This window comes from Mastigoproctus giganteus, chromosome 5 (assembly GCF_048544385.1).
Source record: "Mastigoproctus giganteus isolate SK-2022 chromosome 5, ASM4854438v1, whole genome shotgun sequence".
Lineage (NCBI taxonomy): Eukaryota > Metazoa > Arthropoda > Arachnida > Uropygi > Thelyphonidae > Mastigoproctus > Mastigoproctus giganteus.
Window position 1 is genome coordinate 110,341,757 of NC_143579.1, and position 14,116 is coordinate 110,355,872.

General features: G+C 37.6%; 1 protein-coding gene across 1 annotated transcript in view; it reads right to left on the reverse strand.

Moving 5' to 3' along the window:
- The window catches only part of LOC150085636 (attractin-like protein 1), a 585,126-nt gene that overhangs the window by 548,502 nt on the left and 22,508 nt on the right, over positions 1 to 14,116 (reverse strand). Inside the window, exon 2 of the mRNA XM_090374629.1 lies at positions 5,956 to 6,153. Within this exon, the coding sequence (XP_090230755.1) occupies positions 5,956 to 6,153 (198 nt within the window). The remainder of the gene's footprint in view (positions 1 to 5,955; positions 6,154 to 14,116) is intronic.

Here is a 14,116-nt window from a genome sequence, read left to right on the forward strand (position 1 = left end):
TGAATACGGTCGATCTGCCAACCCGCACTGGACCAGCATGGCAGATTATGGTCCATTTCACTCACCATGAATTGTTGAGGAGGCTTCCATCCTGCAGTGGGTTGATAATGGCTGCACTTTACCTTTTACCATATCCAGCATGTATACGGTCTCAGCAATACAGACTACCCTCCCAAAGTGAACTTCTGCCAGTGGATACAACAACAGTGTCTCCTGAACCCCCAATTTTTAAACAGCATTTTGTTCACTGATGAAGCAGGGTTTACTCGTGATGGTATTTTTAATAACTGTCACATTTGGTCCGACAAAATTCCTAATGCAATTCACGAATCACGACATCAGCAACGTTTCTCATTGAATGTCTGGGCAGGACTACTTGGAGACTGTCTAATTGGACCACATTTTCTGCCAAACAGGCTAACAGGAGAGCTGTACCTTCAGTTCCTGCAGAATGTTCTTCCAGACCTCCTTGATGATGATGTTCCACTTCAGCAACACCAGAACATGTGGTTTAGCCGACCGGGCTAGCCGGGTGGGTAAAGTACCTGCCTAACAACCCAAAGGTTGCGGGTTCGAATCCCACCTAGGGCTTGGATCAAAGTACTGCAAAAACCTTGGGAGGTGCATTATGGCTACAGAAGCCGATGCACCAACAACTACCAAAAAAAAAAAAAAAAAACCATGTGGTTTATGCATGATGGTGCACCGGCACATTTTGCTCGAGTTGTGACTCTGTATCTAACCAGAAGGTATGGTCAACGGTGGATAGGTAGAGATGAGCCTGTAATATGGCCTCCCAGATCACTAGACTTAAATCCTATGGATTTTTGTATCTGGGATCATGTAAAAAGCTTGGTGTACACTTCTTACATTAACACAGTTGAGGAATTGCAGCGTCGAGTTGAAGGAGCCTTTCAACAAATCAGAAATGACCCAGGAATATCAGAGGATTCGCAACTCAATGCTGAGAAGATTACAAAGCTGCGTACAGATGCAAGGACATCATTTAAGACCTTTTGTAACATCTGTAAAATCCTGTGGTGTTGAAACCAAAAATTAAAAATGTATTATCTTATGTTTAATAAAACCACCCTTAGCAAAGGATTCACAGCTTTTTGCTAAATTAGTGTTCCTATAGTCAGTGGCGGATCTTAACAGAAAATGTGCGTTATCTCGAAAATGGTTCATTTGTGGCTTGATATTCGCTGGGACTCTTTTGCTTATTTTAGTTTGTACTTTTCACCTTTAAATTATTGACCATCATTTTTGAAACACCCTGTATAATAATACTACACTGCTCGACAAAATTAACAGAACAAAATGTTTTTCACCAATTGTGAACAGTATTGCTGAAGGAAAATATCTGATATAATAAGCATCTTGGCATGTAAATTCCAAGTATCCAATAGAAATCAATCTATCACCTTAGAGAGATGTACATTAAGCAAATTATTCATGCCTATAAAAACACAGGGTTGTGCGACCACATCACTTCATAGCCATTTTTTGGCTTGCTCAGAAGTCATCATCATCATTTAGATGATTCTTTGAGACTGAGGGAAGGGGGCATTGGATGACTTGAAGACATTTTCATTCATTCATTTATTAATTACACACAATATAGTCTCAACATTATGTACATAAAAGTATATACATGATTTATATACAAGATATATTTACATATAATTATATGCTCTGACAAACATTAAACTCTCATGTGTGTGTGCAAGTGTGTTCTTGAGTCTGATTTTACTGTAGCGCTATTCGCACTTGGAATCCCGCACCCACTGGAGGTAGTGCAATACCAGTGAGTGCCAGCAATCCCGCGCCCCGGGTTGGCCATACCAGGGAGCCAGCAGGGAAAAAAAAAAATAATAATAAAAAATATATATATATATATAATAAAACAACAATAATATTCAATAGTCTGGATGGCACAACTATAAACTTCAAAAATCACAGTTCAATTGAATATTTCCTCAGCTGCTGTTTCACATGCACTGGAACCTCCAAAACCAATAACGGTACTATCCAGCAATCTCCAACTGTACGCCATGGATAATAGACGCTTTAGACCACCAGACCCGACGCAATGAATCTGATCCAGCACGGCAGAATCCAGAATGGAGTATTCATGATTGCAGCACAAAAGACAACCAACCAGAGCACCAGACCCAACACCATGAATCAGGTCCAGCACCCCAGCCGCCAGCCAGATGCAGAAACCAATAGTGAAACTCCATGAAGACAATTAAGACACTAGGTTTGCCTCTGAAGAAAGGCTCTGAGAACAGTTCTTCTTGCAAAAACAGCAGCTGAAAACTCCTGAAATAAATTAAAACAGTCACGATTTGCAATAAGCAAATGCACTGTATCAAATGATAAGTCAGGAATATGCGCCATCAAAATCCGCCTTTGGTCTTTATACTCCCGACATAAAAAATTTACATGCATCCAAGTCTCCTGCTCGCCACATGTACAGAAAGGATCTGTCTCCAACCCTCTCTCATATAATTTGGCCCTAAGTGAGCCGTGTCCTGTTAACAAATAAGAAGTGTACATAGAAGGCGTAAACCAAGATGCCACGGTTTTTGCCAATGCATAGTTCACCTGGGGAATATATTTCCTCGTCACAGCTCCAACATCACCACTTTCCCATCTGGTCTGCCATAAATCCATTAATTTGTTCCATATTCGTTGTTTTTCTTCTTTAATATTATTCTCCAAATCAATTGTAATATCCAAAAACGTTACTGATGTACCCTTTTTCAATTTGTACAAAAACCCTCTGTAGACAATAAATAAATCCAATGGCATGGTACCAGCAATTACCTGTAGGGCGTTTGTAGACGCTGTTCTAGGTACTTTCAATAAAGTTAATAACATAGAGCGCTGAAGCGATAAAAGTTTCGATCGAATCCTAGTTTTAGTTACCACAGAAAACCAAACAACAGCCGCATATGCCACTATCTGGAGAAAAATAGTCTTATAATACAATGACAACACTCTCTTATTCAATCCCCACTCCTTACGAGAAATCCTAGCAATGGAGCCTGTAAAGTGTCTTACTTTTACATTTAGGTGTGAAACATGTGGGAAAAAGGAAAGTTTGTCATCTATGATTAATCCCAAATACTTAGTTTTAGCAACATAAGGAATTTGAACACCACCTAAAAGAACTCTTGGAGGCCTGCCGTAATCAGATTGTTTCTTAAAAACCATAAAACAGGTCTTACTTGCAGAGATCTTCAATTTGTTCAAATTGGCCCACTCCATTAAATCATCTAAAACTGACTGTATTTTTCTTTCCAATATAAGTCTGGAGCGCCCAGAAACTCCAATCACAAGGTCACAAGGATGACTTGAAGACAGGCAATTGCAAGCAGAGGTAGCATGTTGGCTTAATGTGTCATGCAGTGTCATCTCGGGAGACAGGAATCATTACAAGAAGAGCTGGCCAAGGTCACCAAAGGGTTACGTCAACTAGAACAGCAAGCTGTCTGGCTCTAACAGCAAGACTGAACCTTACGATATCCTGTCATCAACTGTCTCTTGATGTTGTAGTGGCCCCAGGTGAAAACATTTACAACTGAACTGTGTTAAGATAGCTTAATTCAAGGACTCTATACAAGGAAGTCAGTGGTTTGTATCCCATTAACCCCAAACCACAGCAGAGCTGTCAAAACTGGTGCCATGAACATGTGACTTGGAGCCCTGACAAATGGGGTACAGTTCTGTGCTCTCATGAGTCATGTTTTGGCCTACAAACAGATTCTAGGCATTATTTCATCTAGAGACAACGAGCAATGCGGTACCATCCCTCCAACATCAAAGAAAGGGACACTTATGGTGGAAGCAGTGTTGTCATGTGGGGCAGAATAATGATCAACAGCTGCACCCCTCTTCAGGTTTTTGAAAGGGACACTGTAACTTCACAGTGGTACCAAGAAGAGAACATTAAACCCTATGTATGACTTTTTAGGGGTGCAGTTGGCCCAGATATTCATTTCATGCAGGACAATACCACTGCAAATAGAGCTGAAGTGGTGGAGGAATATCTTGAAACTAAAAATATCCAATGATTGCCGTGACCAGCTTGATCACCAGACTTAAATCCGATCGAACATGTGTGGAGAACCCTTGGGCTTCGCACTGCACACCGACATGGTCACTTGGTGAGCTAAGGTCCGCGCGGGGTGGAAAAATGTAATTTGTTGCCACAGAATCTTATAGAGACTCATATCGAGCATAGTTCACCACTGTCAAGCTTGTTTAGCCACTGGCGGGGATCATATACCATACTGATGTGATGTGACCATATTTTCGAGCATCTTGTATCAGCTTCTGTAATGCAACCTTTTTGGTAATTCTCATACAACCACTGTAAATGTCCCTTACACCTGTCCAAAGTTTCTCGCTGTCTCCTCATTTCATCATTATTCTATGGTACAATGCCATACAAAATATGGCCCGCTTCATTGCAAGCTGCACACAATGCTTTCTACATTTTCTGCTAATTTTGTCAAGCAGTATATAATTGGTTCTCAAAATATGCTAGTATGGAATACTGGTGTTTGGCAAGCTAGACTGTGTTCCTTCACTAAAATCAAATTATGGTGGTCTTCCCTGAATTCACAGAAAAATTAAATTATGGTTAAGATTTTTTCAATTTTAACCTATAATTTTTTCTTAAACCTCGGCACCTGTTGCCCATTAAGGGCAACAAGAATGGTGAGGGGAATGAAGGGATCCTCTTACCAAGAGAGGCTTAAGTTCCGCAAATTGCAGCGGCTGGAGACTAGGCACCTGCAAGGTGATCTGATTGAGATGTATAAGGCCTTGAAAGGGTTGAGCACGCTGAATTCTGATGGGATTCTTCCACTTGCTCAGATTACTTACCTAAGGGGGCATAAATTCAAATTGAGGAAAGACAGTTGTAGAATAGATGTGCAGAAATTTGTCTTTAGCCAGCAGGTGGTTAATTGCTGGAACAAACTTCCATCTGTCATTGTGGAAGTTAATAGCTTAAATAAATTCAAGGAGGGACTGGACAAACATTTAGAGAGAATGGTTGTGTGAATTTTTTTTGGCTGATGTTACATAACCTCATATGCTTGCTTTCTTGCATCACATGCCTCTATTACTATATGTTAATGAATGCTAGCAGATGACAAAATGAATGAACAAGTAGCAAACAAAAACAAACGAACAAGCAGCAGATGACATAATGAATGAATAAGCAGCAAACAAATATTAAAGAACAACTCAGATACAGGCAATGATACTTAGTTTAAAAGCCTTTTTTTTTTTTTTTTTCCCACTGGCATTTTTCGATGCCAATCAGTCTGTGCATATTTCTGCTGAAATACACTACACACATATGCATTCTCCTTAACACTTTCAAAAATTTCTTGAAGTTTTTCCTCCAATAAGAACTGTTGGCTTTCCAGACCTTTCACCATTACAAAATGAACCTTTTGAATGGAAATTCATAATTACAAAGTAACGTATAATCATTACATATTTCTGATTGTAGTATCAGGAAACTTTTCAGTATATTCAGCGACATTATTAAACACTTTCTTTACCAAAAATACCCCTGCCTCAATTAACAAAACCAAAGCCAACCAAACTGAATTATATTTTGAGACATTATGACTCAACAAAAAGGCAGACAAATCCTGGAAAAGGAGGTTTAAGAAGGAAGAGAATTGGCTGAGGGAGAGTTATTACTCACATGTCACAGCCACTCCTATGTTGCAATCAACAACAGATAACTTTCACAGCATACATGCCATTCATAAAGGTGCACAGTGACTTTACATCCGTCCTATATAATATATTAATTTTTTTTTGTTAGTAATATTATTCCAGGTGCTCCATGACTGAACAAGTTTCAAACCACTCCTATATATAAATAATGTTACATAGAAAATGTGCATTTTTTTAACTTACCTATAAGCTGCTACTAAGGGAGCAAACACAGAATCGCCATCAAAAACATAAAGATGATCCCAACTACATTCTGTTTCAAAGTGTGCTACCTCCAACCTAATAGTATTATTTGGTTCACTTTCAATAAGCCATGTACACTGCATGTCAGCACTGTAATTTCCAGCCCCATCTGAAATATAACCTGATGGATCTGTAAGCCTGAGTGACAAATTTTTTCAATTAAAGAAAGCCCAATGTACTACTAAAATTTCTATAAAATCAAAGACCTCAAAAATTTTTAAGACAAAAATTAAAACAATATTTAAGACAAAAAGATAAGACTAAGATAATTTTTTTTATCTTTAATTTTTGTGTCTTAAGGCAAAAATCATTTTAAGACAAAGCAATCAGAAACCATTAAAAGAATCATCATATATAAAAATAAACTAAATAATCAAAGAAATAAATTCATTTCAGGACTGTTTCAATTAGAAGTTTATATCAACTTCAAAGATGATTCCCCACCCCAATATACTGAATCAGACAAACATTGTTGAAACAGAAAATATGGTAACAAATGAAAACTCGTGTAACTTGATAATCAGTACCACAAGTGTTCTGGACGATATCAATTTTGAAAATTAATTATGAAGTTAACAGGTGCGGACACTGAAAAAGTGAAGAAAAGTTCTTCCAATATGTAGTTGGCAGTAATAGGAAGTGAAAATGATAACAAAAATCCCCAAAACTGTCAAAAATTTGCATATTGGAAGTAGTAGTTGTAGCAAGTATAGAAAAGTTACATCAATTTATATCTGTTGTGTCTGATTACTTAATTTATAATATTAGTGATTTTTTATTCAACAATGCAACAAAAATTTTGCACAATCTAAGATCAACAATTTTCTTTTAAAAAAAAAAAAAAAACCTAATACTGAGATGGCATTTACGAATATTCAAAGATTTTCTAAAAAAATAACTAATACTCAGAAGACACTTCGGTATAATTTTTGGGGAGATTTTATTTCAGTAAAGACAATTATCTTTTGTTATATTACTACAGTAGAATCTCCTTAATACAAACTTAGTTTATACAAAACTCGTTATATCAAAGGTTTAGTATCAAACAACGTTAACTATAAAATTGCATTTTCTTTTTGCGATAACTTTAGTTTTACTTTTTTTTTTTTTTTTTTTTTTTTTTTTTGATTTGGTAGTTGTTGGTGCATCGGCTTCTGTGGCCATATTGCACCTCCCAAGGTTTTTGCAGTACTTTGATCCAAGCCTGAGGCGGGAATCGAACCCGCGACCTTTGGGTTGCCGGGCAGGTACTTTACCCACTCGGCTAGCCCGGTCGGAACTGTATCTCTCCAGTACTTTACAAGTTAGCTTAGGCTGTAAGTACATTTCTGGTAAACCAAGAAAATGTCAAATGACTTTTTTTTGGCTAATTACAAAAACATCAACTACAAAATGATTTTGTAGTTAACATTGTTTGACACTAAACAATATATATCATTACCCTGCAAATGGAAAGGCTTTTATTATGTAAACTTATTTATTACAAAATAAGTTTACATAGAATAAGTTTAAGTAATTTATTTAACACATATTACGAAGTCTGTTTTCACTCCACGCATGAGAAATAAATAATGTTATTTTGTATGTTTTAACACAAAGCTCCGCACAGCTGTCATATTATTGCCCCTAACAGTGCCGGTGAGCGTCCGGTTCCAGGCTTCCCAAAATAGCACTGACTTGTTACAATTTACTTTTATGTAAAAAAAATTTGTTTAATGTTTTAACATGAATACACTCTGAAAAATATGAGTCAGCTACAATTGTTAAGATGATAAAGTAAATGTATTGTCCGTCCAGAAATCAGTAACGAAGTTCTACCGAAAACTAAAAATGGGGTGATACAGGCAAAATAGAATAAAATAAAAATAAGATGAGCACAGAAGCTTTCAAAACTATGGGTCTCTTCTCTCAGCTGTAAAACACAAAAATAAAATACAAAAATGTTACAATGGAATGAATAATGTGATGGGTATGGTCATGCCAGACAAACAAAGAGTGTGCACAAGGTTGGTGCACATAATGCTGGGAACATTCACTGGGCAGAACCAGGTAATTGTTGCTGCGAATGTAGGGTGCATGCATGAGGTGTATGACAACGCTTATCACATTGTAAGACAACAGCCTCCATGATTGGGTGCATGTACACACCTCTGTTGCAATTGAGGACACTATGGCAAGCAGTTATATGAAGTGACTTGAACCACAACCGTTGATGGTTGTGACACTGCAAGTACTTTATCCGGTACCCATGTACCGGATAAAGTGCTTCCCAAGCCTCCCCCCCTCCACATAGTGACGTCTCGTCACTATGTGGAGGGGGGAGGCTTGGGAAGTGTGGCAAGCTCGCAAGCCTGCAAATCGCATTTTTCTAGGGCATAAGCAGGATAGCCACAGTTTTTAAGGTCGGTCTTTATTTTCGAAACTTCACTACGTCTGTCTTCGATACAGCTGGAATGGGTCCAGGTAAGGGTGAGCATGGCACGTGGCATAAGCTGACCTGTAGTTAGTAAACTGGCCAGCACATGGGTTTTTGGTAGACAGAAGTTTTTAGACAGCCTGCACATTGCACCAGAACATTCAGAAAAGAGAGGGTATTGTTTGATTCCAATTCGATTGTAAATTGAATGAAGGGTGATAGCGAGTTGAGATGTTGTAACAGCTGGTATTCTGAACCTCAGGGGATAATTGTGAATACACTCTCTACATACCAACTACAGGGAGTGACGGGGACTGGTAGGTTCAAGAATATGCGGTCCTCTATTTCTTCCACTGCAATGTTTGCTATGACAGAACTGAGCTAACCGGTGCACCCATGGCTGTGCCGTGAATTTTCTTAAAGATGAAGGCTCCAAACATGACCATGCTGCAGGACAAGCACAGATCAAGGGCAGCACAAACATCCTCCATTGATAATGCGGCTCTGTTAGGCAAGGTGAAATCACTATTCAAAAGGTGCCTTGCACATGTGATGGCTTGTTGCACCGGAACTGATGATTTTTTTTTTTTTTTTTTTTTTTTTTGGTAGTTGTTGGCGCATCGGCTTCTGTGACCACAGTGCACCTCCCAAGGTTTTTGCAGTACTTTGATCCGAGGCAGGATTTGAACCCACAACATTTGGGTTGCCAGGCAGGGGAACTGATGTAATCAAGGAGACAACATCAAAGGAGGTCATGATCTGGTCCTCGGAAATGTTTTGTTATTTGGTTTTTAGGAGCATTAGTAACTAAGGCCATATTGCTCCAGGGATATGCAGTGGTCATTTCCTTACCTTTCCGCATCCTCCATATTTGATGGTCACGGGCTCGAACCCCGGTCTAATTAAGAAGCGTGTGCTACGCACTGCTGCTCCTGCCCACCTGGCTACAAAGGTGCTCCTTGGAGATGGTGATGTCGTTGACGATGTGCAAGAATTCCTCACTGTTGGAAATGGTGTGGGTGGTATTTCCTACAAGGGGTGTCAACAGTCAGGCGATATATTTAAAAAGCTCGTATGCTAGCGAGTTGCAGCAAGAGAATGGTACTTAGAGGGATGTCTGGCTTGTTCCCCTCTGTGTACGTTAGGAAGCCCATAAAATGGGGGAAGCTGACAGCCAGTCGCATGCAGCTGCCAACTTATGGTTTTCAAGATCTTTTTAGATTTAAACTAGCCATTAAACCTAGATCCAACCGCTCCAAAACTTTGAAAGGACGGTCACAAACTGGTTCGTAAACATCGGGATCGAGTAGAAGGGAGACGGCCTTATTCAGATCAATCCATAACTATGGTGCGACATCCTTTGTCAGTGGGCAGAAAACTATGGTATTATCTCTTCTGAGCGAATGAAGAGCTGCGAGTTGATGACAGCTGAAGTTAGAGCCAACAGGGCGGGCACATTGTAGGATGGATGCTCTTTCTTCATCGTACAACTCTCTGATCATTTCCTTCTAATGGTTCCTATACTTTCAACCATATGACGTCATCTGGTTCATAGATAATGATCAGGTCTAGAATATTCTTTTCCCTAGTACGTTCCTTAATGTACCAATACAAATAACAACCATCTAGTTGATTTAAAAATTTCCCCCTACATGGTGAGCTCCAATCAATTAGGATCAAATTAAAATCACCCATAATAAGACATTCTCACTTATTTGCCCATTCTAGTTGCATAGTGAGTCTTGTCATAATCTTCTGGTCTGTAGATTTATCCCATTCCTCATTATACTTTGCTTCAAACTAACTCACACAACACAGATTGCATACTTCTGAATCTGAAAAAGCTTTTATCATGCTCATACCACTTTTGGTAAAAAGCATGATACCAGCACCACCCCTTCTATCTTCCCTATTCTTCCAAAACACATTGCACATACCACTACAGCATGTACAACATACTTACACAAGCATAAATAACATATATACACCACAATAGAGCTTTATACTACACATTAAAAAAAGTAGAGAAGCAGCAGACTCTTGAAACCTTATACCCACTAAGCATACATTTTGCACAGATCTCAGAAACAGTTATAGAATAGTAATCTTTATTCTGTATAAGATAGTATGAATCAGAGCTGTAATACTCAATTCGTTCTACGTTGATATTAATATTTGTAAAATAATAAGAGAAGTTTACCTCAATATAGTACGTAGAACACTTACGTATCATACTCTCCAGAAATTAAAACGAAAAAATTGAAAACTTACATTAGAGTAAAAAATAAATAATTAAAAACCAATTTAACACAATTCAAAATTAAAAAGAATCTAACAAAAATATTCAAAACGATTTTCCTTCCTGAAGCTGACAACGCTTTTCGACCATATGTCGTGATCACAGGAATGAAAATTACCGAATAGGGTTGAACCTGAAACTTAAAAAGTTTGCGCATGCACGAAGACAAATAATCACTATTTAAGTTTCAGGTTCAACCCTATTCGGTAATTCTCATTCCTTTGATCACGACATATGGTCGAAAAGCGTTGTCAGCTTCAGGAAGGAAAATCGTTTTGAATATTTTCGTTAGATTCTTTTTAATTTTTAATTGTGTTAAATTGATTTGAATTGTGTTAAATTGGTTTTTAATTATTTATTTTTTACTCTAATGTAAGTTTTCGATTTTTTCGTTTTCATTTCTGGAGAGTATCATACGGAAGTGTTCTACATACTATATTGAGGTAAACTCCTCTTATTATTTTACAATTTATTCTGTATAAATAAGATAAGATAAGATCAACTGTCATAATTATTTCCTAAGTTAATAGTTGATATGGGCAGGGGACAGATCCAGGTTTTGTGGGGCCTGAAGCTTATACAATTTTTGGGAGCATTATACTAATGCTCCCAAACAACAAAAAAGAATATAAAATTATGAATACAAAGTTATGTATGAAAATGAATATTTATTTAGAATGAGAAAAGAAATCATAACAAATTACGAATTTAAAAAAGCTGACAAATATCACAAACATCACAATCCAGAAAAATAACATATTTTTATTAATTAACTGACTGACACACTTCAATAATACTTTTTTTCCTACATTTTTTGCTGCATACTCTTTGATCGCCTCTTCATATGACAACGATTTTGTAATATATCATTTTCTATAGAGAGAATTGAAAGATAATTCAGTCTTTCCTCTGGCATGGTTGATCAAAATTTGTATTTTATTATTCATAGTTTAGAAAAATTTCTTTCAGCATCACAACCCGTTATTGGTAACATCATTGAAATGTTAGGTTTGTTGTCAAATTTGTGAAAACCTCTATCAAGTTTCTTTCATATATCAGCTGTAAGCTTTCAGGGCATTTCAAGTTTTCTTGTGCACTTGGCTTCCTGTTGGAGTTTGATAGGCTTCCGGCAATCCCCTCCTTGAGTAGCTCCTCGTGTGGGTGTAGATGCAAAGTACTTATTCAAAGTTTATCAGCTACCTGAGCATGGTTGTCAATAGTCGGGCCATCTATGTTAGGTGGACCAATCTGATTCATCCCTTTCCTTCTGGGGTTTACATAGTGGGGAGCTCTTTGCTGTTTTTCTTTGCATCCTTTGCAAGGGATTTCTCGTAGTCTGCCTCTGCCTGCCTGGCCTCCTTCTTGGCTTGATTGCTGTTATTTGTTTTTTTTTTTTTTTAGGAGCATTAGCAACTAAGGCCATATTGCTCCGGGATATGCGGTGGTCATTCCCTGACCTTTCCGCATCCTCCGTATTTGGTGGTGAAGGGCTCGAACCCCAGTCTAATCAAGAAGCATGTGCTACGCACTGCTGCTCCTACCCACCTGGCTACAGAGGCACCTCGGCTTGATTGCAGACTGGCTTGTGTCTGCCATAGGCTTCTGTGTCGCCTGATGATTTGTGTGCATTTCATGCATTTTTCTTCTCTGCCACAAGGATCAATGACCATGTCTTCATGATCACTATTCAAGAGAGGGTGTTGGATACTTGATAGTCGGCTTAGAGAGGATAACTAGAATGCATGTGGTATTTTTTTAAACCATTCCTTTAAATTTTGGTCGCCTATAGAGGTGGTTGCTACTAGAAGTTTCACTGTATTTTCTTTTTTTTATAAATTTTTGCATTCCTCTTCTAAGTTGGCAAAATATTTCTTGTTTCCTATACCTTTTACTTCTTGATTTTGTTAATTTCTGATCTCTGTATGATACACCAAATTGTCTCATATGCCAAACTATCATCCGTTGAATTGTCGCATATGCCAAACTGTTACCCGTTGAATTGTTGCACGCATCAAACTGTCATCCACTGAACTGTGATACAACAAACTGGCTTGAAGAGAATTGACATGGATCCATTTTGTATGAGGAAACATAAATTGAAATTGAACGGTGGTTGCAGGTGGGAAAATTGTGTAAAAATTTGCTCTGAGGCAGCAAGTAGTTGATTGCTGAAACAAATTCCAGCTGGTGGTGTGGAAGTGGATAGTTTGCATAAATTTAAAGGAAAACTATACAAATTATTAAAGGGGGGGATGGGAGAGGTAACATCAGAGGTAGGTGTTGGGTTTTTTTTTTTTTTTAGCCAATGCTAAGTAAGATGGCATCATTTGCCACTAAAATACTAAAATCCAATAAGGAGATTAATCACCAAGCAACGTTATGCAATGCACTTAATATATTCATTGCATGTGATGCATATATATAAATGGTACCCCAATTGGTGTGCTGTATTACATGCAGTATAAAGGCACATGAAATAAATTACTTGATTCTGTCAGCATGACTGAAGTCTGGCCTATTAGAATCAATGACTAATTTTTTGTTTAGAGCTTGCTACACATTTTTTTTTTTATCTTTGCTTGTATCAAGGTTAATTTTATGTGGACAGAATAAAATTTCAATACAATACTTACAGCCCAACAGTATTTTTTACTTACGGGTATGAATTCCAGATTTTTCGATGTTTGAGATGGCCTATTAATTTTGCCATAATTTTCAGAACAGTGAGGATTTTAGAATATTGTTACTTCTCAACATTCTGAAAATTATGGCACATCTAATAGGCCATCTCAAACATTGGTTGCAGCAAATGTGTTAAACTGCTAACAGGACATTAATTCATCAAAGTCTGTTCATTATGTGGACTAACTGGGGTGGTTTACATAATCACAAAGTACAGAAATGCCTTTGTTTTATTATTTCACCATACTTCTCTTTTAGTATCACAATTTTTTTGTTTTCGCATTAGTACCTTAGGTTCTGCATGAAGCACTTAGAACTGGAACAAAAGTTGTTGATCCCTGCTGTATATACAGTGTGTTTTGCTTGATACTGAAAAACTTTAACACATTCTGTGACACACAGACAAAAAAAAAAAAGCTCTATAAAATATGTTGAAAAACATTTAGTTAATCGAACATCAAATAAGATACAATCATTTGATGTCCTGTTAACTCTTTTCAAGACACAAACAACAGAAACTTTCACGTTCCTTAATGAAACTTAATAAAATTTAAACTTATCATATTAAGTATTAGGCCATATTAGCATTAGCATTAGTAGAGGCATTTAATGCAAGAAAGCAAGCTTATGCAGCATCAGCCAAAAAAAAAAAAAAACCCACTTCCACTTCACCCCTCTGTTCGTTTGAAATACCTGTCCAGCTG